Source organism: Papilio polytes, unplaced genomic scaffold (genome assembly GCF_000836215.1).
Source record: "Papilio polytes unplaced genomic scaffold, Ppol_1.0 DF824180.1, whole genome shotgun sequence".
Classification (NCBI taxonomy): domain Eukaryota; kingdom Metazoa; phylum Arthropoda; class Insecta; order Lepidoptera; family Papilionidae; genus Papilio; species Papilio polytes.
In genome coordinates this window covers 949,761-972,735 of record NW_013525024.1, presented here as the reverse complement: position 1 = coordinate 972,735, position 22,975 = coordinate 949,761, and the positions used below count along the sequence as shown (strand labels likewise).

The following is a 22,975-nucleotide window of genomic DNA, read 5'->3' as shown; positions in this document are numbered from 1 at the left end:
TAAACTAAGCAAAATTTGTACTAATATTTGCTTATAATCACTATAGTCCTAAATTTAACTTTTTACCGTGTATATTTGTAAGGCTGATAAAGTTTTCATCGCCGGACCAACGGTACAGAGCAATGTGAACTAATTGAAAAGAGGATTCTAGAGATAACGTTAAAAAACAATAGTTTTATCAGCTACTATCATTGTCATTACGATTTCAACATACACGATAGTATTGTATTACAAATTAATTAATTGTTGATAATTGTTATTATTATATTCTTATTGTATCTATTTGTTGAGTATCAAATTCAAACTTTGCAACTGTCTACCCGCGATTGTGTTCATTGGCAAAGAATCATCATCCACTTGTCCTTATCCCTGACGAAGGGTCGGCACAGTATGTGATACTCTTCCATACATCTCTATCAGTCGTCATATCTGAATCAACTCCTTTCTTAAGCATATCCTCTTTCACACAATCCATCCATACTTTTGTCGGTCATTCCTCTACCTTTGTAGCCATCCACATTCAATCTTAACACTTTCTGATTTATATCCCCATCGTTTCGTCGCATAACATGTCATTGCCAAAATATTTTTATTTGTGCTCTTTTAATTAAAAAAAACAATGAATGCTATCTGGTGTCCTTAATGGATGTAAATATTTTTTTTGAAATGTAAGACCTTTTTACATGTAATATATTTTTTAATAATTCGATCAAGAGAACAAATCCTTAAGACCCAAGGCTTAGGTCGAGTTCTAGGTTAAGGTAGACGGTAAACCATCTTCAGTTTGAGATTTCGAGCCTAGTTTAGAAGCTAATGCTATTATAATTATATAGTGCTAGCGACGTGACAGATTACCTCGAGGCCTTCAACTCACAAGGGTCAGCAGAAAAAACATAACGTCGTTTCTTATATTTTATTGATATTTTTATATACAGCATTTAAAATACATTTTAAAACAGAGAACGTTGAATCACAGGACAATAAATTAGTAGATTTTGTAATTCTTAACTTATAGATTTAAAACTTATGTTGTTAAATCGGAATATCTATAATTTTGCTTTTAATAAACTTAATATTATCCATGCAAACAACTTTGAAGAACTTTAATAATTTTGAAACATAACGCACTACAATTTCACATATCAACGGTTATTTCGCATATCTACGTATTTTAAGAATAAATAAGAAAATCTTGCATAGATATTTGTTACTACGTATACTACTAAGTAAATACGTACTAAGGTGTGTGTGTTTAGGCTTCATTCAAATGTATCCTGTTTTGAACTTTTAAACTCCACGCAGGCGAAGTCGCGTGCAACCGCTAGTATTCCATATTTCAAGTGAAACTGAATGTCACTGGTATAACAACGCCATCTAGCGGTACACAATATAACCGATAAGAGCTGCGTTTTCATACCACATAATAAATATTTCATATATCATATTTAGTGTATTTATATTTATGCTTATGAAAGATCGAAAAAATCAGAACTCACTACCAACTAAATCTTTTGGAACGTTATAAGTGATATGGCATTTATTATATTTATTGGTCCTTTATGTAGTCAGATATTAGCTAATTATCTATACTATTATATAATAAAAAAGCGTAAACACACACTTGTTTGTTGCCTAAGATGTCAGCAATTACAGCATATTTATGAATAATTCTTTTTTTTAATAAAAAGCCCTACACTTACGTCACGCTTTACGCTATATATTTTCACGCCATTAAACTTAGGGTGTAAATATTTTGGATAAAAACCCTAATGTGGGAAAGAGACCATAAGTTGCTGCCAACATCAAGGACGCAAGGTTGCCATCGTTATGTCATTTTGACATTTGCAATTTATAATTTGACACAAGTAAACAATAAAACAAAATTTTCATAATTTACTGCGGATGAAGTTGCACGGGAACAGCTAGTTATTTAAAAAAATAACAAAAACATAGAAAAATTTCTCGAGACAAAATGCAGGACTATAATGTCTAATAGTAATCCATGGGCATTGCCTGTCGATGATTTAAGCTAAGTCTAGGGGACTAAGTGGGGTTACCTTTACGCTATTTAGCAATGGAAGCCACACCTTATAAATAAAAAGGATTTTTCCCAACCGTTTTCATATAATTTTGTAGTGGAATTCAATGAAAATTAATATACACTATAACTTTTAATTATACATAATTAAAAATTAAAGTGACTAAAAAGGATTAAATTGTAAAACGAACGAATCAAACATGATTTGAGATCATGAAATATAACGACCTAAGTCCTTAACATTAAGATTTGTTTACTGAAAATTCTAGGGATATCTAGTTATGTACACAATACTATAGATTTAATATAAATCCATTTTATCTGAAACAGATACACACCAAGGGTATTTTTAAATTACCTACAAATGTGAACAGAGATAATAAAATTTCAATGTATTTCTCTAATATTTTGGTGAAGTTAGAACACTTTTATAACCTTATTTTTCTGCACAAACAAATCTAGATAGATTAACAAAACTATTAAGAAATTATCAAGACCTTAATTCAATACTGTCAGTAATATTCCGTATTTAAAAGAAACTGTATAACCGCCATCTAGCGGTTCGCAACGAAATCTAGAAGAGCTGCGTTTTCCTTGCATGGTATTCTTAGCGTATTGACAATCAAGGTTTATTTTTCACTGTTAGAGCATGCGTGTACCTAAGACTAAACTATCGCACAACTGTTTAGTCTCTCTTTGATTCGTAAGAGATTATATGGTGGTGGACACGGTACTCAATTTTTAGTTATACAACTAAACAGTTGGATTGATTGCGAAACAATCGACAATCGCACAACCGCCCGCTCTTAATATCTGCTTGTAAAAATTACGTATATGCAAACCTTATTTTTATATACCAAATAGTATTTTTTATAATTCAACTTGTTAAACAAATTTCTTTACATTAAGTAAAATTAAGCACATTACAATAAAGTCCACAAAAGCATACCTTATAGTGTTACAAAACAACGAAGCACTTATCACTAACACTTAAAAAACTGAGATTAACTATAGACACTCTCACTTAAAATATAATACGGTATTAAAAAAATTGTACTTATAAGACAAACAAACAATATTTTTAATAATTGCAGTTACAAGTATTTTTGTATACAAATTTTGTTAAACGTCCACAATATTGTACCGGTTATAATATTAAACTGACTTGTTAAAACATTGCATTTCAATTTATTCAAATCAATCAAATTTAAGAAAATCATTCATTAATACCTTGACGCACAAAACACTGTAAAGCATAAGTAGTTAATTATATTTTAAAATAAGCACACAAAAATTCCAGTCTCATACCCTGTGATACCTAATACAGGTCACCAGTACCACAAGATTGTCAAACACACAATTCAAAATACAATTAGAGGAGGGACTGCTCTACCATAATCTTCTCGTAACCCGACGGAGGAGGGTACCGGAAGTTGTCTAAAATTATATCCAAGATGGCGCCGTCATCGACTGAAAATCAATTGTTTGTTATTATAAAAACAGTTTGTTAGTAGTGTTAAGAACAAAATTAGTACCATGCCGTAGAATTGGCGCAACTCTAGATTATCGGCCTAAACGTCACGTCCCTAGATGATAGCTGTCAATGTCACTAGAAGGATGGAAATTCGCGCGCCTTTCCTAGCCACTTGTCTAGTGGAGTGGTTAAATTAATATTGCTAAGTACCATATATAGTACTAAAAGTATATTAACTGTCTAAAAGTACAGAATAAAAAAAACTGTAGAAAATCATTAACATCTTGAAAAGTATTTATCTACTAGCTGTTCGCGACTTATCCATATGAAAATTAAAAATATAGCTGATTACTCAGCAATAAAAAACTTTTTAACAGTAAAAGATTTTTTGAAATCGGCTCAATAGTATTTGAGTTATTTCAATACATACACAATTCTAAAAATACAAATCTGTCGTCTTTATTAATATAGATAAAAATTTAAAAGGAAAACAAAAAACATTACTGATTTTTCATGTTTTACATATAAAAACAACATACTTTAATAGCTTTTTAATCTATAAAATATATATTTTTTTATTTTAAACTTACCATAAAGAGCAGGAAATACAGTTCCTTTAATATTCCTGACTGGGATCTCCATATTCTTTCCATTTAAGAAAAAGTTCATCTCAACATGATCATAAGCTATACCGATCACATCACCTTCAACTGGCATAACCGCTACTGTACTATCAGGCTTGTCACTTTCTGGTTTCTCATCGGCAGACGCAGTTGACACTAACAGTTCAGTAGGTGAGTCACAAGATGCCGGCCTAAGGTGATATAGCTCGATGTTGTCATGCCGGACTGTACCATCACTGTTTAGACACCATGACTCTTTATCTAACCCACCTGGAATTAATTTTTGTAGACATGAATGTTTTATTCTAAAAACTCATATAACAATTGTTCTACAAAATTATAACATTAAGATATGAGTGATGATTGAATATTGCATTAATTATTACAATTATATAGAAATCATGTTTTGAAAATTATTTTTCTCACAATGCATATACCATTTGACGTCACATCACTAATATTATAAGTACAGTACTGTTTGTAGCCTTAACAGCTGAACGGATCTTAATAAAATGTTGCATAGAGGTAGAGGATAGTCTAAAAGAACACATAGGTTACTTATTTTTGTTTTGTTCTAATACCATGCAGACGAAGTCACTGGCGAAAGCTAATATTATTACAATTTAACTTAACACATTCATAGCATCATTAAAAATTCCATAGACAAGGTCACAAGGTCCTGTCTAGAACAATGATATTAAACAATAAAATATAGTTACACCACTCTAGTTCATATTTGGTTTTGTGTCACATGACCTTTATATGTGTAACACTGACCTAAAGTGAATACACTACTTGAATGTCAATAAGACACGCTAATGTTTTAATTGAATGACTTAATTTAATTTTATGGCCGATTTATTTTCTTTTATTATAAGGAGATGCAAAATATGATATGGATTGGATTGGGGAGGAGATGGACAGAAAAAATGCTTTTTTTTGGCATTATAAGTATCTCCCTCTAAAGTTTGTTGAAGTTGTCCATTAGTGGAAAAATTTTAAAAATTGTTCCCAATACACTTCAGTAAGTATTAATATGAAAAGAATAATATTATAAAATTTACCATGTACTCTATTAAGATCTGTATCCCTAGTAGCAAGTCCGACTGCCCATACGCCTCCTTGCTGCAGCTTCACTTCAAAGTAAGCTTTGTTTTGTACCAGCGGTGCATTGCCAAGAGTACAACCTGATCCACAGGCTCGCTGTCCACTTTTTACTAAAACAACTTCATGACCTGGAATAAAATGAAGAATGGTGATAAATTACCTAATTACATGTAATCTAAAGGTTGTTTACACCACACACTTATTATAAATGACCTAAACTCGAAGCTATACGTAATACGTCTAGTATGAACCAATAAAACTTTAATGTCTAATTTTTCAATAATTTCAGAGCATGCAGTAATGTATTATCCATAGTTATCCGGTCTAACATTATTAAAAACAGTTTGAAAAGTTTAACATATAAAACAAGTTATTCAATAAATATATAAGAAATAAAAAAATTATACCCATATGTAGCGAATCCAGTTGAATCGGATTTTCCTTTATCCGTACTGGAACACTTGGAGTCAACGTGAATCCGTTTATACACCCTTTAAGACAGCAAAACATGTTTATCATTGTACTGAACTGTTTTAAACGTAAATCAATATAAGCTGATTCCGTGAAAATATTTCTTTCTATCTAACAAAGTATATTTACTTTCATTCGTTCATCTCAATTTTCAACTGTCAGATTGAGCTGCTGTTGATTGATGACAAGCAAATGTGACATTGACATTGACATTTACATTTTTAATTTTTTTTCGGTCTAATGATTCTATGCCACTACTACCAAAAACATTATCTGTATATTTTAGAACATAGTATTTCCTTTTGTTAACATTTGTGAAGCCATTGTAACTTGTTTATTAAATCTCAAAGAAAGCTCTCATTTAGGTTTTATAAGTCTTTTTAATTCTTTCAAAGAACCAAGTAGCTTTAGTTTTGTCCACCAAACTACCTGGTGATGGTGACAAACATTTTAGCTAGGTAACTAGAAATTAACTTACTTACAAAATAATAATTCTTCATGTTTATTTTAAAGTGTGACAACCATTAATAACTTCAGACTTAAGTTTGCATCCTTTCGTCCCTAACGGTACTTCATTTTACTGTTTCCAAAAGCTGGCACATCTCCCGCCCACGACGATGACTCACGAAGTTACAAGAGAGATTCTACTGATAGTAACAAAGCATAAATACAACTGCTTAAAAAAAAGTCAACATGACTTAGATCTTATTTTCTTATTAGGCGTGTCTCTCTTGTACTTGGTGAATGAGAAATGACCTTTTCTGTACATCCCCTCCTAGATACATTAAAAACAATAAGTTTCTTTGTATAACAAAAAATCGCATTTTCTAAATATCGTACAATTTTTTTACAAATTATAACCAAACTTAGTAATGTTAACGGCCAATACGCATTTTTCATTCCGCTAACAATCTATTTATTAAGCGTAAACATACGAATACCAGGAACGCGTTATGTCGAGACGAATAAACAAACATAAACAACCAAAACATCACACACCTAAGTCAATAGACTAAGAATGAGAATCTTACATAATACATCGATTAACTATCTCATTTAATTTGTAAAGTAAATGAAGTAAGGTTAAAGAAACAGGATAATTAGCTTATAACGATTATCGCTTATAAATTAATCGATCAGTCAACACTGTTCTTCCAATTTAAGCCATCTTTAAACAGACGATTTGTCCAACAAATTCAATACTGAGACCGTTAGTTTCCATTGCCGATTCACACTCATGCTCAAACATACAAAAAACAAGCAATTATGTCACGAACGAATTCACAGCACAGCAGGGACTAGTACTCTTCCTTCGTACTTCTGCTACTCACTGTAGAAGATTATGGTTTCAATGACACAAATTATACGCCTTTTCATCGAGCGCGTAATAAGGGCTTGTTTTTAGACAAAGCTGATAATTTATTTTGTAATTAATTTTAAAAGATTAGTCATAATAAGCGTGGTTGTTTTATTTCCTACATGGGGAATTAGAGAAAGTTGTAAGACACGCATGAATACGAACTAGGTACAAGGTGTCCATTATGTGTAATGATTCATTTAGTCGCGAACATAATTTCACCGAAATATACAGAAAGGTGATAAATGCTTATAACTGTCCAGTGGTCATTTATTAATAAGCCTTTAATTCTTTACTTTGATTCTTTAAAATCGAAAACGGTAAAACAATACCGCCCATGATAAAAGAGAGATGGAAGGTTACGTAATTTCGTATTTCACGACCATAAAAAAATAACTTATCTATGATCATATTTAAAGTTTATGTAGAACAGCCAACTAATATCAGTTAGTTAGATTTTGCCAAGGTCTTGAAGCAGTTAACTACAAAAGTTCAGCTAGGAAAAGTTACTTTAAAAAAGTAAAACGGATATTTCGATATGGATTAAAGATGAGGTATCTTATTGCTAATATTACATTCTAAGTTAATTTTTGAATTAAGATCTGATAGCCGTACGGCCAAGGATAATGACCGCGCAATGTTGCTTTACTTTAATACTGGTAATTTAATGAATTAAATTATCGTAATGCTTCAAATGGTGATTTAAAAAAATACTCAGATTTTTTCACTAAAGATTTCATGAAGGGCACCTAAATCATTTAAACCTCACATGTAGAAAACAATATAATATACAAAGATTTATGTTGAGAAAGTTTGACGTACATTTTATTACTGTTTTAAACTAAATGTTCATAGATTGTTAAATAATGACTAACTTACACGAAGCTTGATACTTCAAAACATAAGACGTTCAAATGAACTTAAATAAGCCTCTCTTCATTTGTTTGTGGTTGATGAGGAATATTGAAGCAATATCGAAAGTTGTCCCTGGTTAAGTCTTAAGATAAACAGATAAATCCTACCACGTGTACAGTACTTTTTAGGATTTTCCCCCGGAGACAAATAGCTTAATATGGTATAAAATAACCATTTATTACTTTCAGGCAGTATCGCCGAGAGCCGGGCGATGCGACGTGCGCAAACGCACCAAAGAAAGCCGCGATTAGCAATGCCAACACGTATGCTGTCAACGCTCTGCCAACAGAATGTTCTAGAATTCTAATAAGGAATTTTTCATGTATATCAAGGATCTAACAATGTTTATTGGATAGATAGAGATATAAAACGAAAAGTAGCTAAGCATATTTTGAGGTTAGAAAAGCAACTGGTATCAACTTTGTATAGATCAATAGGCTACATAGAGATAGGTCCCAATTTTTCGCCTGCATTTTGTACAACCTTAACAGTTCGATCTTAACAATTCTGTTAACTGCATATTTAAAAAATATAGTGTCATTCTTATTCTCTTTATAAAAATGTCTTTGTTTACGCGTTTTGTAGTAATGATAACAGAAAACTAACGGTTAAATTTCAAAATTATCAATGTTTCATTAAATAAGAAAAAAGCGAAACATACATTACAAAGGCAGGCATTAGTCAGCACAATTTCGTACACCAGTATAGGCTAGAACCACCCTGCGTCAGCAAGGGTTGTATGGTACGTGCGAGTTACCTCTATATAAAACGAATGCGCGGCGACCGCGCATCAGTTTGTGAACGATTCGGAAGACAGACGCATATGTAAGTAAAACTTCTTCATAATTTCGAATATTTATAACCTGCCACTTAAAAAAAAAGAATAAAATTATTTAGTGAGCGTTAAATTCGAAATTTGAATGTTATTTTTTTTAAATGAAAGTGAAAAATTTTTATAAGTTTTTTAAGGACTGTAGTCACGGGTGGAATGAACTACTTAGTCAAGGGGCCAAGGTCACTTTCTACTTGATCCAGGACCGGTCTTATAATCCCGATACCTTTTCTTGCGCAATGCATGTGGTGCATAAAAGAAAGTTTGTTTGTAAACAACAACCGTTCTGTACAACCACAATAAATATCATAATTTTTCGTATAAGTAATTGACCTTATATTATAATAACATTTTTTGTTGAGTATAACATTACCGAGAATCTTTAGCATTCGAAAACATTTATTAGACAAGTTTATTCTTTGACCTTTTATAAATAATCGAATATTATTTTGAAGCTTGTGACATCCGGATATGTTATCGATTGTATAGGAAAATTAACAAGTAAAAATACTTAAATTATGATCGTTAGAAAAAATATATTAACATTTAGTAGTTACTTTTAAAATTTTGGCGATGAATGTTGCATAATTTTTCGTTGAAATTTAATACATTGTTCAGTTCCTCGACCCTAACTGTTGTTATTCATGTAAGTAATCATAAATCCGAGAAACTATCCGGTTCTATGGTATTTATAAATATCACGCAGTGTTATTGCGTATTCTCAATAAAAACTACAGATTCTAAATAGTTTTGTTATCATTTCAAAGTTTTCTTATTCAAAACTACTTTTACATATATTTTTACTTGAGACAGTTTATTATATTGTCTAGTTCGACAGGTTATTTGTCGAATACTTAATAAAATATCTCACTCCCATTCAAAGGCAGCCCTTCTTACTTCATAATTTCACTTTATTATATCCTTCTTTATTCGCAGAAAATGAAGGCAAGATGGGTGTTTATGCTGACGGTGGTGGCGGTGGTGCATGCGCAGTTCCCTAGCGGCCGCATCCTGGAGCCCCCCATACCCTCCCATTGCGTCAACAGAGTCATACACGAGAGATATTCTGATAGTAAGTACAAGAAAAATATTCTACTGTAGTCCTGTCCTAGTGATAGATATGGAGGTATTAAACTGAATGATTTTTTGTTCATTGTGTGTGCGGTAAAGACTTGGACGATGAGATCCCCAAGAGAATGAATTGGCATTTAGAAAAGAAGCGCGTACCATCTTTTGACTAGTACACCGCGAGATCGTGGTCAAATGCTGGTTTAATGTTTATAGGAATAAAAAATATGGGTTTTTACACTTGTGAGATTAAATAACTTAAAGCATCCTGACTTCAAGAACAAATATTTTATAATCAGAAAAACATTCGTGGTTGTAGTCTTTAATAGAATACGAAACAAATTATAACATTCTACTCGTTTGATGTACTACCAAATTATTCTAAGATAGCGCGAAAAAAATTGTTTAAAATTTAATCTAAGTTTACTAAAAATTTCAATGATCATAAACATTTTCTCGATTTAAAACTGGAAATTTCTCTAGGTACATCCTTAAAGCTACATTAATTTGTTTCTAACGAATTGTTAAAATAATATAATAGAATTTATGTATGTTACTTTTATCATAAATGATAATTTATAGAAAATTGTTTCATTTTTTATTTAACGTAATACACGGAAACATAATTTGTATTACAATCTTTTTGGATTTACCTTTTGACATACATTTGATACAAAAATAGATATTTTATTTTATCTTTTAATAATGTTAATTATCAGCATGAATAAATTATTACATCTTGATCTAATAAGTTAATATTGTGAACAGAGGAATCTCAAACCCACATACTGAGTTTTAGAATCTCATCATCATCGCCCACTTGCCCTTATCCCATACGGAGGTACGGCACAGTACGTGCTGCTCTTCCATACATCTCTATCAGCCGTCATATCTGAATCCACTCCTTTCTTAAGCATATCCTCTTTCACACAGTCAGTCTTAACACTTTCTGGTTTATGTCCCCATCGTTTCGTCGTATAACATGAATCTACGAGCTTGAAAGAATCATGCAAATAGTCTACGTTTGAAATTACTCAGACTTTAGATTGAAACATGTTTATTACCTTAACACAAAGCAACAATAATTGGTGTGAAAAATTAATCCCGAAATATTGTATCTAAGAACCGGATTGACCGGCATTGAGAAAGTTGAGGCGACTATAGAAATTTTAAAACTTCTTTACCGATAATGCCTAACGATTGTTTGAAAGTTACTGATTGATAGATACGATTGTACGTCCGATGAGAAACATTTTACTTATATCGTAAAGGTACTATTTATTACCACAAAATATATCTTTTAGAGTCAGTCTCACCAAATTCTTGTAAATTGTTAGATACGAACGTGTAAAATATGCAATGGAAATATCGGATTTTGTTACTTTATCTGTCAGTGACGTCATTTTTAAGCTATCTGAGCATCTATCGATCAGTGGTGGGACTTGCCCTTATACTAATTATTTATCAGAATTTAATAATGAGTAGTAAATGACAATAATACAAATTATTCAGCCCTTTATCCTGCAATTGCAGCCTATCTGCATCCATCTAATGTGCCAGCAATATTTGATATCTGCTTTGTCAATAAAAAAGCATATAATCGCTTATTATTTGTAAACATTAAATAATGTAGAACAGTGAGTTCAAGTTCAGTCTATGTGCGATCCTCATAATTTTATAAATCCTTTACTAATTATAACCTAATTATGCTAAAATAATAATCGTCAAAGCTTTCAAGTTATTCCAAGCTCCTTATCATCTCATGCTATATGCAGAAAAAAGACTCGCAACTTAAGCTTTCGTGGTGATAAAACGTCGTACACTAAGCTATCTCGATATCTTTCCCGGATGTCAGATAACGCAACCTGTTTCTGACATGGAATTCGAGTAATTTTACAACTTGATAACATTGTCTTTAAATGTCGACAAAATACCAAGCTTTAGTTAACAAGCTCTTTAAAAAAATTCTGTCGAAAAAGTTTATTATTCTATATATATTATTATTCTATTTTGTCTCTACTTATGATAATGATAACAATGCTATTACAAATCAATTAGCTTTATGCTAATAATTATAAAACATATCTTCTTGTTGTCTCTGCCCACCCTGTGTGATTAACCAGTCGTGAATCTTTACTACTGCAATATATAGTTACTAAGCATAAATTAAATATTACGCAATAACTTTTAATAATACAACGTAATTATTACGATGTGTGACGTAATTGTAAAATCAATGAAACAAATGTGTGTATAAAAAGTGTAATAAAAAAGTTGTTTACATAATATTCTAATCGTTATAACTCCCAAGAATGTGATGACCTATTAAAATCCGCTTCATGATTAACATTTAGATGTGAAATTTTATGTCATCCGACACAGCCCGGATAGCTCAGTCGGTAGAGCATTGGACTTTTAATCCAAGGGTCCAGGGTTCAAGTCCCTGTTCGGGCGATACTTTTTATTGATTAAATCTCATTAAATTTCATTTCAAAGTTCGATAAAGATTTATACATGACTTGAGAATGTTAAAATCTGGAAAATATTTGTTTGTACAAATATAATAGTTACGGGCATTTCTAGATCCGATATTTTTTTTATTAGAGCAGTCACGTTTTTTACGATCAAGCGTAAATTTCGGGACAACCAAAATAATACCAACTTTGATCTAATTTAACATTTATAAAATGTTTTTTCTTTAGTCTTGCTCCAACCTACCTATTTTTTTATAGATAAGGGATATTTCTTCTCGTGGCGCGACCCCGCACTCCGCGGCGTGGAGGAGGACTGGCTGAGCGCAAGGAATTACTGCCGGCAGCGCTGCATGGACCTCGTTTCCTTGGAGACCAGCGACGAGAACGAGTGGGTTAAAGCGCGCATTATTCAAGACAAGGTAAGAACTTCTTATACTAAAATTTAAGTGTAGCTATCATTCAAACAAATCTGTTATTAGTCTTTGATTTGCAAAAATTTAACAGAAAATAGTGTTATTTTATTTTACTTATAAGTTATAATAAATATTCGAGTTGACTGTTAAATTTTTCTCGAAAAACACAAAAACAGTATTTCAAGTAAAGAGAGATGTATGGGTTCAAGGATCCAGTGTGTTTATCCCTAGAGTTATTTTCAATAAGTTACAAAAAGCACAGTTTATATTGAGCACACGTCCGTCGGCCAAGGCGTAATCGATTTACTCCACAGTTTCCATGATTGTTCCATCCATTTACATGTATTTAGGGATAATCGAGAGAAAAACGCGTAACATTAGCGACAATGAATCTCCACCCTTGACCCGCTTGACTACAATGCGTCAAATATTAGCAAAACGCTCACGTGTGATCGTGTCACGAGTTCGAGTGGACAACGGTCACCAGCACCGCTTACCGCCGCACATACTGACCGTGACGTGAAAACATAATATTTCCAAAGCAATAGAAAACAAACAACTAATAGAAAGTGTACAAAATTTCTTACAATCGTCCCGTAACGAATTTAAACAGCTTTGTTTTGGATATTTCTAGATACAATAGCGGTTTTACTCATTTGAAAACGAAGAGAATTCTTGGTTGTAATAATATCGCACGGCTCCGGTGACACAAGACGGTTTTAAAATATTTTCCCTTTTCAGATTTCACTGTTTGTTATCGACAGAATGGCCTCATCTTTCGTGGGAAAAACTTTTTCTCGCTAGATGTTTCTTCTTTGTTAATGTCATGTCGATTTGTGATATTAATCATGTTGCACTGCGATTAGTCTGTCTACCCTAGAGTTCAAGTTTGATTCCAAATAAAAATAACTTTCGTAACCAATTATAATTGCGATTATGAAAAGAGGAGAAATTTAAAAACATTTAGCATTTCAGTAAACATGTTTCGAAAATTTTCATATACCATTCCACTGAACCGTTTGTCAGCCTTTTTACTGTTTAAGGAACTAGATTAGATGATACTAGTTAGTTGCATAACAGATTAGTTGCATCTCGTTTCTATTCCTAGTGCCATTTACACATTTTTGTAGCGCAACCAGTTTTTGCTCATGATAACGTAAAGCTCGCTTCATCATATTTATAAATCATAAAACAAGTTTAGTAGAGATATGGTCAAGCTTTATGATATATCAAAAGGTTGCACATTTCGTTTATAATGATTGATAAGCACTTTGATAGATACGTCTTTTAAACAGACGTGTTCTATTGGCAGATTCCTTTAATGGTCACTAACAGTTATCCTTCGTATATATTTAATAGGTGTACATTAGGTACATTAATTAATGTTTAACCGAGCGTGCCGTTGCTTACTTAGTACTCATAAAAAAAATTACAGGTGAAATACATCTGGACGTCGGGCCGCCTATGTGACTTCAAGGGCTGCAACCGTCCCGACCTTCTCCCCAATGAGATCAACGGCTGGTTCTGGACCGCGGAGCTGCAGAAGTTGCCACCCACCACCAACCGGCAGCAGAACGATTGGTCTGAAGGCGGCGGCATCGGCAAACCCCAGCCTGATAACCGGGTAAGGAAGAACATCCGTAAAATTACATTAGCAATGCAAATTACTATGCATTATTATTTAATCGATCTCGATTTAGTATCAACTGCACAAATAAAAAGACCGAAAATACGAATCGTAATGCAGTATTTATTCAACATTTCCGGAGTTACATATGTTCCAACGTACATAATATGTCGCGAACTTTCGTTTATGCAAATAAAATTAAATCGAATCCTACTTCAACAATTTCAACGTCCTACTCTTGTTCTATCATTTACTTCTTTTTTTTGATCCTTAATCTTTTTAGATACCCATAAAGAACTTTAAGGAAACAAGATTGTGATCTCTATTTGAACTGTACTCGGGCCGTTAACTTGTAATAGATAGCGCTGTGCCCTACTTGAATTAGGAATACGTAACGGGAAAATCTCAAGTCATAACTTTACATAACCCTTCATCTGCGTCCACGTATGACTCAATTCCGCGAACTGTTAAGTAACACTTACGATAAAACGCCCACCGCACCGGCACTACACCGGCATCGCGGCGGATGTCGCGTAATGAAAACGAAAGCGGTGTAAATATTTATGGGGCTGCGAAATATTCGCCGAAGGGCATGCCCGCATCGTACATACGCTTTCTATCGCGACAAAAGCTCATCGGTATGCGTGTGTCGTCAACGCGTCTGTTTGCGCGTCACTTTCGCCCACATACGTAATCCACAGCGCACATCATACATCCGCCTGTAGCCACTCAGTCATCAATGTTTGACATTGTGTAATTACTTATGTAATAACACTAAACACAATAATGTGAAATTATGTATTTAATGCGGCGTGAAAACTAATAAAACATAAACCTACAAAACACAAACTAACACCTTTCTTCGTAAAATATTTAAATATGTAATGCATAATATCAGAGTAATTTGCCACATAATTATTCATTTAATTTAATCTTTGTTTATTTTTACACCAGGAACTTCACCAAGGTGGCGCTGCAGAGCACTGTGTGGCCATACTCAACAACTTCTACAACGACGGTGTACATTGGCACGACGTGGCCTGCCATCACCGCAAACCTTTCGTCTGCGAGGAAAATGACGCTCTCCTCAAATACGTCCGATACACGAACCCTAATTTACGGGTATAATTATTAAAAAAAACATATTTATAAGTACATAAAATTTATTCCCAAAGTTGTAAATGCTTTGTATTCATACATTTAAAACCAAAAAGATCTGCAATGGGAGAGAAAAGGAACAACTAAGCAAAACTACAAACACTGCCAAATTGGTAAACATTATGTTCTGTTTGAAATACAATTTTCTACATTTTCATGTTAGTTTTAAGTTTTACCTTATTACATTTTATATTTATTGCAGTATTTTAAAACTTTTAATGCAGTCCACAATAACAATGAATGTTGTGTTTTACTTTAAGTATTTATAATCTTTTAATAAAGACTGCTAAATACATATTCCTTTTTTCTTATTACGATAACCTTAGTTTATTATCTGAAAATTGTCACTTTTATAGGAATCTGGTAATTTGTAGCTAATTTTTATCATTACAAGGTCAAAGGAACTAGAAAAAAAAACATTGTTTATAAACTGTGTTTATTAATGGATATAAATTTTGTATAACATTTTACATCAAGCTGGTAAGGTAAATCTAAACCGATATTCAAAAGATCTGGGCCCAATTTTCTTAGTCATTACAAACCATAAACACATGTTGCAGAAGAATATTACAGTTAATATTATTGTTATATGCATCATACGGCACAATCGAAGAAAACTCAACTTCAGACTTAAACTGTAACAATTAAATGCAAAAATTAAGTATTATATCTTGAGTAACTTACACCTAACCCTATAAACAGTTTTATAACTATCTACATATTAATGGCTACTATATAAACTATTGTATGTTTGAAAAAAAATGTAAGGAATAACTTTAAATGTAAATATGATTAAATTTAGATGCATTAATTATGAACATGACAAACCAAACCATGAAATGGATAGGCCCACCAGGCGCAAGGAAAGTCGGCAGACCAAAACAACGTTGGAAAGACGATATCGTACAAGAAGTGGGAAAAGAATGGATGAATAAAGGGAAAGTCCCTATACTTATGGAAAAGGTTGGAGGAGGCCTATACCCAGAATGGGGTCCAGTTACTGGAATAAAAAGGCTAAAAAAAAAAAAAATTATGAACATACATTAGACAATATCTACAATACTTTGTAGTAATCATTTTCAAATGTACATAGAAATATGCATTTAAAAAACACAAAACCAAATGTCACTTAAAATAGTTTATGTAGGAATGATGGTGTGTGAATTATACTCACTCTCGGTTTGCAAAACCATCTATGTCAGATATTATAGACATGCTAAAAGTGGGTGGATCAGGTAATAACATATAATCTTTATCAAATTGTTCTTGGAGGCAACAAATTCTTTCCATGACAAATAGTAATAGAATAGCCCAGAAATACTCAAACTCAAACACCATGTCTGTCATTTTTTCCCTTCAACCATAATAATATGATAGCCGAACTTCGTTTTAATGGGTGGATCCGTGTATACAGGGTTGGTGATTGATGATATAGGAAGAGCAAATGCTGCATCCTGGAAAGGCCCAACCATAGACCCACGGGTCATCCAACCCAAATCTCCGCCTTGTCTCGCTTTGTCTTCACTATAAGCTGCCGCTACATCGGGAAACTTTTGTCCAGCTTTCAATTTTTCCAGTGCCTCCAAACATTTGGATTGTTTTTCACATAAAATATGACGTACTTTGACAGCTGTCCCACCTTTTTTTTCTTTTGCAGCAGATTCTAAAATTGAAAATGATATTCTTCAATTGTTTGAATGACTATTAAAAGAATATTAGGTGGCAAAAATTGATATTTATTAAAGTTTCATATTGAAATCTAACCTAACCTTTTGCATCGCCGCCGGATTTTCCACCAGTGGATTTACCTCCGCCAGCTTTAGTTTGCTTCTCCGGTTGCTTTTTAGGGGGCATTTTGCATTAGGTTTAATAAAGTAATAATTACTTTATTGGGAAAATATAATATTGTTAATAGAAAGCAATGTTTGATAACATATCAGACATTTTAATTGACAGCTGACAGCTGACAACAATTAACAGTACTCCACAGAGCACAAATTTTTCAGTACACAATTGTTGAAATTCGAGATTTTAATTGTTAATTGTCAAATTACGTGTATAGTTTGCTTATTAAAATTCAAGCCAAATAGGCTACTAAACTAATCTTGCTTTTAAGAATCCATTTTACTTCTATTAAGATTATTCAATTCTCACTTATGTCTTCTCATTGCTTATTGCAGTAAAATATGGGAGTATCATTTTTCATTTATATTTTAGTCTTAATGCTGTATTTTTTGTGGTTTAGCAAAAATATCAAAAATATTGTGACATTTTTATGACCTATTAACCTTCTATATTATGATAGCAATTATTCAGATTCAGGGTCTGTGGTTTGCTTTTAAATCCTTCATATGTCAAAAATCAAAAAGTTATTTTATTGTTTATAATACAAATGTGTTAAAAGCAGCAAATTTTTTGCTTTAATTTTAAGTAATGTGATTCTTATAACGTGCATTTATTATATTTATATAAGATAAATCATGGTTTTCAATAATTAGGGTAAGTAAGTCATATATTGATCTTAGTAATCATGACGTGACTCCTGTGTCAATAACTTACAATATTTGATAATAACTTTACAGGTGAGTTGTAAATCTTTACAAAATGGGGATTATGTATGAAAAACGGCCTTTAAAAAGGCCTCGTCTGGGTCCCCCTGATGTATATCCACAGGAACCACGTCAAAAAGAGGACGAGCTTACATCAACAAACGTTAAACATGGTTTTTCCACCACACCACAATCTAGCGATGAATTTGGTACCGCAAGGAATTTTAATTATTCTGCCTCGAAGGTATGTAACAGCTCATTTATTAAGTAGGTCATTGTCTGTTACAATTTCTTAAAAACAAACAAAATAACATCCTTTTTCTTGTTTGTATTTTCTTTATGTCAGATATATTAAGAACGTTTAATTAGTTATTATATATTGCAGATAGGACAATTCTTCTCAAGCATATTATCAAAGAAAGAAGAACTGAACACACTACCAGACTGTGGCCGGAAGAGACAGCAAGTGAATCCCAAAGATAACTTTTGGCCCGCCACAGCGAGGACCAAACCACAAATAGAAGCATGGTTCAAAGACTTAGCTGGTATACTTTTCTATAAAGTTAAAAATATGAATAATTAAAAAAAAAAATGTCTATCAAATTTTATATGTATTATTAATTTTAGTATCTTTCACATACATTATAAACATTTACTGAAAGGAGGTTCCACATTTTAGGTAGCAAACCTTTATCAATATTGGCAAAAAAAGCACCAAATTTTAACAAGAAGGAGGAAATTTTTATAACACTGACAGAATATCAAGTGGCAATGCCAAGAGCTGCATGGTTCATAAAGCTTAGTTCAGCCTACACAGTGGCAGTCTCGGAGGCTAAGATTAAGAAAAGACAGTTACCTGATCCTACTACAGGTAAATAACATAAAAATATCTGATTTATAAGTAAAATGTAAGAAATACATAATGAAACTGTTCTATATTTCCTCTCTAAGATAGTGAAAATACAATAAAACCAGCAAAAGATTGAATAAATTAGATATTAAAGCTCTTTTTCAATTATTTGCATTTTCTAGAATGGACAACTACATTAATAAAGTTTCTAAAAGACCAAATACCAAAGCTGGCGGAGCATTATCAAAGTGCAGTGCCCACCAACCCATTGGAAAAGACACCACCATCACAATCAGGTATGTTCTAAATAATCACATCTTTACTACTATTATGAAAAGGAAAGATTTGTATGTATTGTAATAACTCAAAAACTAAAGGCCAATTTCAAAAACTCTTTCACCATTAAAAAGCTATGTTATCAATGAGTAACATAGGTTATGTTTTATTATTATTCTTTTAATTTTACGCAGACAAAGTCACGAGCAACAGCTAGTGCAGAATAAAAATAAAGAAATAAAACTTAACTCATATGGATTATTAACAACTGATTACTTTTTCTGTTAGTTTAGTATGTAAATGTAACCCAAACCATCATATCATATTTATCAGCCTGCTATACATCCGCATTGTGGGGCTTGGTTACCCTAACTTAGTGGGCACTAGACCATAGGAACATTGCCGGCCCACTGCGGGTTGACTTCACACTTGAATTTCTTAGACAATCTAAGAAATGGCATCACACTGTTTTTCTTTAGTAAGAATGGCCAGTAAATGTACATATGTAATTTGATAAACTCATTGGTACATCCTTGAATTGAACCCAGGACCTGCAGATTACAAGTTCTTAATCCCTGAGGCATCGAAACTCTGTTATGTAATTAAATAGATGTACTTTTATGTCCAGGTCAAGGCACACCTAGTCACAATTCTTCCGGAAGCCAGCCTGGTGGCACTACTCCCAATTCAACTCTGTCAAACTCTATGCACTCACCTGGAAACTCCATTAGTAAGTGTATGAAGCTGCATATATTATTGAACACATTGAATTAAATACTTAACAAGTTTTACTCAAATGAAAAAAAGAAAATGACTATCAGTATTTCAACAATGTTCCTCACCAAGTCATACATTGGACAAGTTAATGTCTAATGCACTAAAAAATGCCTGCATAGTGTGTGTAAAAAGATCTATTGTGTCTAATTGTATGTTATTTCTAGGGGGGACTGGTAAAAATGATTATAACTAAGAGAATTCTTTATCAACTTCTGGGAAACATTTTTAATGAACAACTTTTAAATAGTTTTTTTTAGTTATCATTGGGAGTCTAGAGATTATAGGCCTCAGTATTTTGATTTAATTGTTCCATACAATTTACGTTATTCAAGTCTATGTTTAGCAGCACCACATCTTTATGTTCATAGTTAAACTAAAATAAATAAATAATGTGTCCTAATTACTATTTATTATTATTTATGTATTATTAATTAATAAAATAAACTACAGGTACAATAGAGAGTATGGATTGGCGGCAATCACTCAAGTTATGGAACTACTGCTGTCGGCTTGCACGCTACATGCTGGACGAGGGTCTGCTGGACCGACATGACTTCCTCACGTGGATTATAGAACTGCTTGATAAAAGGGCACCTGAAGATGGCCTGTTGAGGTTTGTTTAATTCGCGATTTTTTTTTTGTTATTGTACAAATTAAGGATGTGCTTTTCGTTTTCTATTTATTTTTTTTAATTCACCTTTACTTTCCCTTTATTATAGAAGTTTATTTTGTTTTGCTGCAATTAATATAAAAAAATTATCAAAACTTGATCATGGAAATGTTTTTTTTTTATTTTTAACACAGGTTGTTCTTACCATTAGCATTACAACATATGAGTGAGTTTGTGTGTTGTGAGGGTCTGTCACGCCGGCTGGCCACCACCTGCGCCAAGAAGGCCGCGGCCATTTGCTCCGTACTCTCTGATACCACACTGCGAGCACTTAACCAGCCCGCTGTATTCACGAAAACTGCAGATGGAAGTGATAGTATGTTACATTTAATTTAATATGTTCATATTTAAACCTCTTTTCCACTAGCTGTCGGCAACAGCTATTGTCAGGTTAAATAGGCATTGGTAACGCAACTAAAAATGATCAGCAGATTAGGTTATATTGTGTATCAGTTCAATTTGTGTTGAGTTACGATTTGCATTTTGATTTGGGAGTCACCGATTAGCTAGCGGCTTGTTGGCTCAAGCAATTGTAATAAATCCCATTGTGATACTCATTTAGCTGTTGAGCTGTAGCTCAGATCTTATTGGCATATGTCTACTGCTAATGTGTTCCTAAATTTGTTTAATTTATTTTCAGAAGTAAATGGCATACCAATGTCACCAGCACCAGAAAACACAAACGGAGATGTGAAACCAAATGTTAACCAAATAAAGCGTTCAGCGACTCCTGCTGAGAGCCAGGGAACACCGAACCCCAACCATTCTATGGGGACACCAAACCCAAACCATTCCATTGGTACCCCTATACCAATGGGTACACCAAACCCATCACAACCCATGGATGTTCAAGTAAAAGAAGAGAGAGGATCTCCACCCAGAGATGTTAAGACAACCCTAAATACAGTCATAACTGCCGCACTAAATCCAGTGCAAATGGGATTCAGTGAAATACTAAATTGTCAATATCACAGAGATATTATAATACAGTTAGCTACAGTATTACAGGTATGAAAAATATTAAATTATCGGTAAAATAATGAATTAAAAATAAAATATTAAATGAACATTGATCTGATAAAATTCTGCTTAATAAAATGTCTATGGTTTTAGATAATCTGCATAGAATGTCCGACAGCTATGGTGTGGTCTGGCTGCGGGTCTTCAATGCAAGGCTCCCCCCTCGACCTGCTCCCCCTACCACCATCAGCCTTACCCATGCCGCATATGGACTCCGATGTTACTGAACATCATAGGAAGTTGGTAAGAAACAATAATTAACACATTCATTGCCGTCTTATAAGTTTATTGTGTTGTAGTGGCACGAAATGTGTTAACAGTACACAAATAATAGACGTATAATTCCTATAAGATCGAAAATTATTTTGTTTTGTTTCTTAAGGTTTATGAAGCTGAACAAGAAATAGCAGCAAGGAGTAAAAAGGCTGAAAGCAAATGGTGCACTGACAAATGGCAAACTAGTTCACAAGGTAGATAAATTCTTTAAATTTTTACAGACAGACTTAATTAAATTAATTTTGATATAAAAATAGTTGAATAAAACTTATATTATAAAGGGTGAAGATTTGTATTTTTTTATGTATTGAAATAACTCAAAAACCACTGAGTCGATTTCAAAATTTCTCTATTAGAAGTCTACGTTATCAGTGCGCCGGCGAAGTCGTAAATTTGTAGCAACACATTCTCTGTATTACTACCATATTAAGTATATGTAATAATAACTAGCTTTCGCCCGCGACTCCGTTCGCGTTAAATAAGAAAGAAAGAGTAAGTAGCCTATGTGGTTTTCATGACTAATCTCTACATCTATACCAAATTTCATCGAGATCCGTTAGGGGTTTAGGCTACAAATTCTAACAAACATCCACCTAAACTTACGCATTTGTAATATTAGTAAGATTGTAATAATACTATTTGTTTTGTAGCGCGTGTTCTAGCGGTATTGGAAGCGTTAGACCGCCATTGCTTCGACCGCGTGGACCCCAACAACAACCTCGATACATTGTACAAAGAGGTGTTCGCAAACTGCACGCCTCCCGCCACCAAAGACTCTTCCACTGATACCAAAGATCCCGTAAGTTTTATTATTAAAACATAATGTGAAACTTATTCATGTTTGCAGCTAGCATTAATCAATTTATAAGACACTAGCTGTTCCAGTGCGGCTTCGTCTGCATCAATTTCCAAAACACAGTACAAATATTTATGAAAATTTACTTTCTAATCACTAAACTGGATCTGTGCACAATACTTTTCCCCGTAGAAGCTACTATTT

General features: G+C 33.0%; 4 protein-coding genes and 1 non-coding gene across 7 annotated transcripts in view; 3 read left to right on the top strand and 2 right to left on the bottom strand.

Annotated features, from left to right (window-relative positions):
* Positions 1 to 1,891: 1,891 nt before the first annotated feature.
* Positions 1,892 to 5,882, bottom strand: LOC106111043 (SPRY domain-containing protein 7). Its single transcript, XM_013293009.1, has 4 exons — positions 5,650 to 5,882; positions 5,200 to 5,370; positions 4,103 to 4,405; positions 1,892 to 3,508 (listed from the first exon to the last, which is right to left on the bottom strand). Exons 1-4 carry the CDS (start codon positions 5,759 to 5,761, stop codon positions 3,411 to 3,413), a joined length of 684 nt encoding a protein of 227 aa, XP_013148463.1. The 5' UTR covers positions 5,762 to 5,882; the 3' UTR covers positions 1,892 to 3,410.
* A 2,880-nt stretch (positions 5,883 to 8,762) lies between these two features.
* LOC106111232 lies at positions 8,763 to 15,852 on the top strand. Of its 2 annotated transcripts, none has more exons than XM_013293254.1 (5): positions 8,763 to 8,810; positions 9,754 to 9,889; positions 12,618 to 12,778; positions 14,208 to 14,396; positions 15,354 to 15,852. In XM_013293254.1, the coding sequence occupies exons 2-5, from the start codon at positions 9,757 to 9,759 to the stop codon at positions 15,525 to 15,527; spliced, it is 657 nt and encodes a 218-aa protein (XP_013148708.1). In that variant the 5' UTR covers positions 8,763 to 8,810; positions 9,754 to 9,756; the 3' UTR covers positions 15,528 to 15,852. The 2 variants fall into 2 exon arrangements, with proteins under 2 accessions (XP_013148708.1, XP_013148705.1); XM_013293251.1 differs by lacking the exon at positions 8,763 to 8,810 and adding an exon at positions 9,296 to 9,463.
* Trnak-uuu lies at positions 12,267 to 12,339 on the top strand. The gene has a single exon. It is a non-coding gene; the product is annotated as a tRNA-Lys (tRNA).
* Positions 15,853 to 15,976: 124 nt separating the features above from the next.
* Positions 15,977 to 17,516, bottom strand: LOC106111233 (peptidyl-prolyl cis-trans isomerase NIMA-interacting 4). Of its 2 annotated transcripts, XR_001226149.1 has the most exons (3): positions 17,327 to 17,516; positions 16,732 to 17,220; positions 15,977 to 16,192 (listed from the first exon to the last, which is right to left on the bottom strand). XR_001226149.1 is itself a non-coding variant. In XM_013293255.1 (2 exons), the coding sequence occupies exons 1-2, from the start codon at positions 17,409 to 17,411 to the stop codon at positions 16,901 to 16,903; spliced, it is 405 nt and encodes a 134-aa protein (XP_013148709.1). In that variant the 5' UTR covers positions 17,412 to 17,516; the 3' UTR covers positions 15,977 to 16,900. The 2 variants fall into 2 exon arrangements, 1 of the variants encoding a protein (XP_013148709.1); XM_013293255.1 differs by having other exon boundaries at positions 15,977 to 17,220.
* A 429-nt stretch (positions 17,517 to 17,945) lies between these two features.
* LOC106110987 (mediator of RNA polymerase II transcription subunit 12-like) overlaps positions 17,946 to 22,975 on the top strand; it is a 21,620-nt gene continuing 16,590 nt past the window's right edge. The window contains exons 1-12 of the mRNA XM_013292956.1: positions 17,946 to 18,056; positions 18,140 to 18,350; positions 18,492 to 18,651; positions 18,786 to 18,977; positions 19,139 to 19,252; positions 19,861 to 19,962; positions 20,460 to 20,622; positions 20,814 to 20,995; positions 21,320 to 21,687; positions 21,793 to 21,942; positions 22,082 to 22,169; positions 22,626 to 22,774. Of these exons, the coding sequence (XP_013148410.1) occupies positions 18,162 to 18,350; positions 18,492 to 18,651; positions 18,786 to 18,977; positions 19,139 to 19,252; positions 19,861 to 19,962; positions 20,460 to 20,622; positions 20,814 to 20,995; positions 21,320 to 21,687; positions 21,793 to 21,942; positions 22,082 to 22,169; positions 22,626 to 22,774 (1,857 nt within the window). The 5' untranslated portion in view covers positions 17,946 to 18,056; positions 18,140 to 18,161. The remainder of the gene's footprint in view (positions 18,057 to 18,139; positions 18,351 to 18,491; positions 18,652 to 18,785; positions 18,978 to 19,138; positions 19,253 to 19,860; positions 19,963 to 20,459; positions 20,623 to 20,813; positions 20,996 to 21,319; positions 21,688 to 21,792; positions 21,943 to 22,081; positions 22,170 to 22,625; positions 22,775 to 22,975) is intronic.

What these genes read in the sequence shown, in the direction of transcription:
- LOC106111043 (XM_013293009.1), bottom strand. Translation starts at nt 5,761, where the DNA reads ATGATAAACATGTTTTGCTGTCTTAAAGGGTGTATAAACGGATTCACG. An exon ending in ACTGGATTCGCTACATATGG is followed by an intron (nt 5,371 to 5,649) that starts GTATAATTTTTT and finishes ATTTTATTCCAG; the next exon opens with GTCATGAAGTTGTTTTAGTA. An exon ending in TGTATTTCCTGCTCTTTATG is followed by an intron (nt 3,509 to 4,102) that starts GTAAGTTTAAAA and finishes ATTGATTTTCAG; the next exon opens with TCGATGACGGCGCCATCTTG.
- LOC106111232 (XM_013293251.1), top strand. Translation starts at nt 9,395, where the DNA reads ATGTTGCATAATTTTTCGTTGAAATTTAATACATTGTTCAGTTCCTCG. An exon ending in CCCTAACTGTTGTTATTCAT is followed by an intron (nt 9,464 to 9,753) that starts GTAAGTAATCAT and finishes CTTTATTCGCAG; the next exon opens with AAAATGAAGGCAAGATGGGT. An exon ending in AACCCCAGCCTGATAACCGG is followed by an intron (nt 14,397 to 15,353) that starts GTAAGGAAGAAC and finishes TTTTTACACCAG; the next exon opens with GAACTTCACCAAGGTGGCGC.
- LOC106111233 (XM_013293255.1), bottom strand. Translation starts at nt 17,411, where the DNA reads ATGCCCCCTAAAAAGCAACCGGAGAAGCAAACTAAAGCTGGCGGAGGT. An exon ending in ATCCGGCGGCGATGCAAAAG is followed by an intron (nt 17,221 to 17,326) that starts GTTAGGTTAGAT and finishes TTTCAATTTTAG; the next exon opens with AATCTGCTGCAAAAGAAAAA.